At 46.5% G+C, this 5,027-nt stretch overlaps 2 protein-coding genes across 2 annotated transcripts; both read right to left on the minus strand.

Moving 5' to 3' along the window:
* Window positions 1-2,079: 2,079 nt before the first annotated feature.
* LOC118476444 (uncharacterized) lies at window positions 2,080-3,203 on the minus strand. The gene is made up of 3 exons (XM_035965585.1): window positions 2,739-3,203; window positions 2,531-2,565; window positions 2,080-2,414 (listed from the first exon to the last, which is right to left on the minus strand). Exons 1-3 carry the CDS (start codon window positions 3,189-3,191, stop codon window positions 2,384-2,386), a joined length of 519 nt encoding a protein of 172 aa, XP_035821478.1. The 5' UTR covers window positions 3,192-3,203; the 3' UTR covers window positions 2,080-2,383.
* A 117-nt stretch (window positions 3,204-3,320) lies between these two features.
* On the minus strand, window positions 3,321-4,784 carry LOC118476443 (glutathione synthetase, chloroplastic-like). The gene is made up of 4 exons (XM_035965584.1): window positions 4,688-4,784; window positions 4,076-4,245; window positions 3,758-3,833; window positions 3,321-3,639 (listed from the first exon to the last, which is right to left on the minus strand). The coding sequence occupies exons 1-4, from the start codon at window positions 4,751-4,753 to the stop codon at window positions 3,430-3,432; spliced, it is 522 nt and encodes a 173-aa protein (XP_035821477.1). The 5' UTR covers window positions 4,754-4,784; the 3' UTR covers window positions 3,321-3,429.
* Between the last annotated feature and the right edge of the window lie 243 nt (window positions 4,785-5,027).

The following is a 5,027-nucleotide window of genomic DNA, read 5'->3' on the forward strand; positions in this document are numbered from 1 at the left end:
TGGAGTAGTTGGAAACATAAATCACGCAGTACTCAAAAGTCCCAGTTTAGTGGAAGATTTTGAACATAATAAGTTTAGCTTTCAGTCCCTAATACTAGGCTGAGTGAGATGGTAAAAATACATAAGCGCACCAGTGAACAGAGAATAACTTGTAAAATTTGCTGCAAGTGCACCCTGCCCCCACATTCATAAATTCTAGAAAAAAACAGAGAAATCTTAAGTACTCCCTCTGTTTCTTTTTAGTTGTCGCTGAATAGTTCAATTTTGCACTATTCAGCGACAACTAAAACGAAACGTAGGGAGTAACAACAAGTTGGTATGCCATTGAAACAGCCACAGGAATTTACCCACCACCAAGCAACATACGCATGTAAAATCCCAAATCATAGGAGTAAGAATACTGAAGGCCCTTCTCGGAGTAAATAAACTAGAAGATAAATCAAATTAAATTAAATCAACCACAAGATAAAATCCAAATACTAAACAGGCTGGGCTCAGTTGGACAAAGTCTACCAGTCTAATGACAACAAAGGAGCTTCATTACATTCCAAACAGCCCCAGAGTAAATAAATCCTCCAATCATTCGATTGTTTGAATTTGAAATTTGATTGGGATTTGAAACCTAAAACTGAAAAATGGAAAAGAAGAAAGGGCCGTTTCCCTGGCTGCGGCCCAGCTTCTCTCCCCATCTCCTCGAGCGTGTGGGGCACCTGCCGGCCCAACTTGCCCAGCCGATCAGTTAGCATCTCTGTCCTGTGGGGCTCCGGTCAGTTCTCCTTGAGTCCGCCATGGACTTCCTGTCCAAAGTCCGAAGAACTCGATCGACAGACTATATATGCGGGGCGAGGCACAGCCCCCTCGTCCATCAAATCTAGAAGTAACCCGCCAAGAACCGAGCGCCGTCGCGTGTATCTCAGCCGTCTGCGCCGCCTGTTTCTCAGCCGTTCGCCACAAAATGCTGGGTCTCCAAATCAGGACCGTCATGGCGGAGAACATGAACTCGGAGCTAAACATGATAGGCTCCTTGCTCCCGTTGTTCCCCTGCATCACCTTCGACGTCGAGTACGCGGGCACACTGCACCGCTCGTCCGCTGCGACGCGAATCGCCCCGAGCAAGCAGTACGCCCTCGTGAAGAAAAACGTTGATGCGGTGCCCATCGTGATGCTCGGCATCACGCTCTCCAACGAGTACGGGAACCTCCCGCTCACAGCGGACGGAGAAGGACGTCTGTTCCAGCTCGCGTGGGAGGTGACGTTCTCGGACTTCGACCCCCGGCGCGACCGCCACGCCCCGGAGTCCGTCACGTTCCTGCGCTCACAGGGCGTCTGCTTGGACAAGGCCCGAGCGCGCGGCGTGAGCTCCGCGGCGTTCGCGGCCAAGCTGGCCGCCATACTGTCGGCGACGCCGCGGCCCAACGAGCTCACCTGGGCGGCGTTTGGTGGAGCATACGACTTCGCATATATGCTGAAGATTCTCACGGGCGGCCAGCCGCTGCCGGAGACATGGCACGAGTTCATGGCCCAGACCCATGCTCTTCTCGGCGGCGGCCGGGTGTTCGACGCCAAATACATGGCGGAGCACTGCGAGCGAACGGACTTAGGTGGTCTAGGTCTGAGGCGCATGGCCGCCACCGTTGGCATGCGGTGGGACTTCCCGGAGTTGCCCTTCCTTGCCGGGCGGAAGAGTCACATCGCTTGCTTCATCTGCACCATTATGAGGAGACGCATCCTGTATCGCGACGGTGGTGATATACTTGTAGGTCTACTCGATGGTATACACTGGTAGCATCTTTGAACGGTGATTACAGCATAGTCAACTCTAGATTATAATAAACTCTTTTAGCTATCCAAATGGGTTAGATAGGTGTTAGTATAGGGTATATTTTATAGATTAAAATGATTGTTGGGCAGCGCCCCAAACAATCATAGTTAGTAGATAGGTTTAATTTGCTTCTATAATCATCGTTGATTTATTCATTACGCTTGTAACCGTCTATGTATATCTATCCATCTATTTACATATTTAGTAAAAAAAAGTTAAGCGAATTAAAAATTAGGACGGAACTGTGCTCTCCCAAAAAAATTCAATCATGAAAATAAATGCTTCAGCATCTATAGAATGTAATGACATAGCTGCGTCCCCTTTTCATCCGTGGAGATAAATACCGGAGCGGGGCTGCCTAGCTTGGTAACTAATTTACTCTAACCTAATATACTAACAATTATAATGCTCAATATCTCACATTAAAAAGGTGTTCAGTTGTGTAAAAACAACTGTTCAGATTTGCATAAAAGGTATAGAAAAAAAAAGATCAAACAGGAGCTTAGAACCAGGTTATTTAGGCTGTCAGACTTAGGATTATAGTATTATATATCACCCTCGTCAGAATTTGCATACAACACTTTTTTTCAACCTGGAAATTGCACGAGAAAACACGGTTACAAATTGCTTTAGATGAGAAGCACAAAAAACATTATTATCAATTTGAAGAAAGAAACTTCAAACAACGGTTAAGATACACAGTTTTACCAGTTTTTAAGTTGTGATGTTGTGATCTCTGGGCCCTACAAAAGCACGGCCATATTTTCCATAAATGAGAATGCATTCAACAATTAAGACCTAAGAATTGAATGCCCCAAAGTGAAAAAAAATTACTCCCTCCGTTTCTTTTTATTAGTCGCTGGATAGTGCAATTTTGCACTATCCAGCGACTAATAAAAAGAAACGGAGCGAGTACCTGCAGACTTAACTTCTCTGACCAACTCTGCAATAGAACAGGGTTTTTGTGCATCTCAGGCTCATCTACTAGAGCCTTCTCTAATTCATCTATTTGCTCATTATTCATAAGGGTACGCTTCCTTCTCTTAGGTTGCCTCTCATCATACATACTACTCTCTCCTTTCCCATCCTCCTCGAGACCGTTTTCTTTTGTAAGTTCTGGTGTTTTGAAATTATCCACGCTGCTGGATGCTGGATCAAGATCCATTCTGTTGTGCTGGTATCTGGTGCTAACACCGGAAGCGACAGCCGAAGGGCAACCACTTGCTGTTCTTGCAACGCCAAGATGGACTAGGTCTTGCCCAACTGCATTCTGCAGGAAACCACCATTTCTAGAGACAGTGTTCTTTGGAGTCTCGTCCTCATCATTTCCTTCCGGATTTATTGGGGGTACTGGTGTAGACACTTCCATGTTTTGTGCATCCTGTTGCATCAGCTTCCGATTAGAATCCAATTCACCGTGGACCCAAACCCAATCACCAGTCAAGTTTCATTGACCCACTCATCTAAGTATTTACCTTTGGAAGGTTATTCATTTTGGAGGCTGGACTGCTTGTCCGTGTTGGCAAGTGCTGCTGCACCGGGCGCATGGCATCCATGCTTTCTGGTGGAATATCATTTTGTACAACCTTAAACATTTCATAATGAGGTCATACTACAATTGAAAAAATAAGAGAAAGTTTGAAAGAAAACATGAAAATTCTGCCATAGAATGGATAGTAAATTGACCTTTGAAGTTCAAAGACAAGGGAGCCAAGGCCAGGAAAGGATGATGGGATAGTGTTGAGCTCAATTTGAAGTAGTGAATTGGTTTCGGAATCCAGCATATAGTCAGACCGGTGCAATCCTAAGTGTATATCCTAAAAGTGTATCAAGCACATATCAGTGGCTGGCTAAAAAACAAGAGAAAGTTTGAAAGAAGCATTTCCTAAAGGTCAAAACTGAGACATAGAGGCCGATAAAAAACAGTTTACTCACCTCTTTCTTATTTATAGACATCATCTTATCATGAATTTCTAGCAGCCTTGAAGTAAATTCATCAACCTGCTTTGTTCTGAAATTAGAAAATGATAATCCGCTGTTAACCTGAAACCATTATATAGCTAAAAATGTGAAAAATAGCTCTGCCTTCTATGACCTGACTAACAGAGAGTTATATTCTCCTCAAAATTCAAGGCGACAATCTTGTGATGAAAAAAATCAGCTAACAATCTCGTCTACTCACTGTATGCTCCGAACAAAGATATATACCACATTGGTACCAAAAGAATCCAGTGGATAGAATTCAAAACTTGCCTAGACAAAGCAGCTTGCAAGAACTCCCCATCCAAGCTGACACGATCCACGAGCTCATTGAAGATAGGAGCCAGCTCGCATGCTTGATTGAAGAACGATGCCGGAAAACGCGCTGGAAGCAGCGAGAATGGAGCGTGAACCAGGCCAACCGCAGGGACCGTTCCTGATCTCTGCAAGTGACAATATAAATGCAGATCAGATAATTCAGCGGTAATTATAGCTTACAGTTACAGGAAATTGGGGCATGCTGTTTGCTTCTTCTTCTTTTCTGGTTATATCAAAACCCGCCAGAGTGCAGAGTGGCAACAGTCAAGACACGTTGAAAATTGTTCCTTTTTTAACAGTGAACTACATTACTGCAACTGTTAAGACAAGTTGAACATTTGTTCTTTTAAACAGCGAACAACATTACTGCAATTTGGCAGGGTGGGTACTCCATTATTCCATCCTCCAAGCCGAGGCAACAACGAACTATTAGAAATTCCAATCATGGAGCTAGAGGAAATTCTCTGACAAAGTGAGACCGCCCAAAATGCAAGCTTTTGCTAACACACTGACGAACACTAGCAGCCAGTCGATCCAAGACCGGGAGGGGTGACTCGTGTGGCGTACCTGGTTGGCGCGATCTCCGACGACGAGCCCGTGGACGGCGCACCACACGGCGGCATCCTCCACCATCTACCCCAGCACGGCCTGCTGCCCCGGCGTCCCGGCCCCCTCCTCCGTCGGCGCCACGCCGAGGGGCGCCTTGGCGCTCATCACCGCGTGCGCCATCCGAAGCTGCCGGGGCGCGGGCGGCGCGAACGAGGCCGTGTCTGGGGTGGGAAGGCGGCTGGCAGCGTGGAGACGGAGACGGACCTGCTGTTGGTGCGAGACGCAGGGGGAGGACATGGCGTGGGGGAAACCGATTCAAAGGCGGGCGCTCCCACGATTTATGTCGTCGCGCTCTGGC

Source organism: Zea mays, chromosome 2 (genome assembly GCF_902167145.1).
Source record: "Zea mays cultivar B73 chromosome 2, Zm-B73-REFERENCE-NAM-5.0, whole genome shotgun sequence".
Taxonomy (NCBI): Eukaryota; Viridiplantae; Streptophyta; class Magnoliopsida; order Poales; family Poaceae; genus Zea; species Zea mays.

Bases quoted from the DNA above. Each gene is read 5' to 3' on its own strand.
- LOC118476444 (XM_035965585.1), bottom strand. From the start codon at position 3,191: ATGGAAGTGTCTACACCAGTACCCCCAATAAATCCGGAAGGAAATGAT. The intron at 2,566-2,738 runs GTACTCGCTCCG...GTGCTTTTGTAG, and splicing joins CAGAGAAGTTAAGTCTGCAG to GGCCCAGAGATCACAACATC. The intron at 2,415-2,530 runs GTAAAACTGTGT...TGCAATTTCCAG, and splicing joins ACATCACAACTTAAAAACTG to GTTGAAAAAAAGTGTTGTAT.
- LOC118476443 (XM_035965584.1), bottom strand. From the start codon at position 4,753: ATGGTGGAGGATGCCGCCGTGTGGTGCGCCGTCCACGGGCTCGTCGTC. The intron at 4,246-4,687 runs GTACGCCACACG...TGTCACTTGCAG, and splicing joins TCGGAGATCGCGCCAACCAG to AGATCAGGAACGGTCCCTGC. The intron at 3,640-3,757 runs GTGAGTAAACTG...ATACACTTTTAG, and splicing joins TGTCTATAAATAAGAAAGAG to GATATACACTTAGGATTGCA.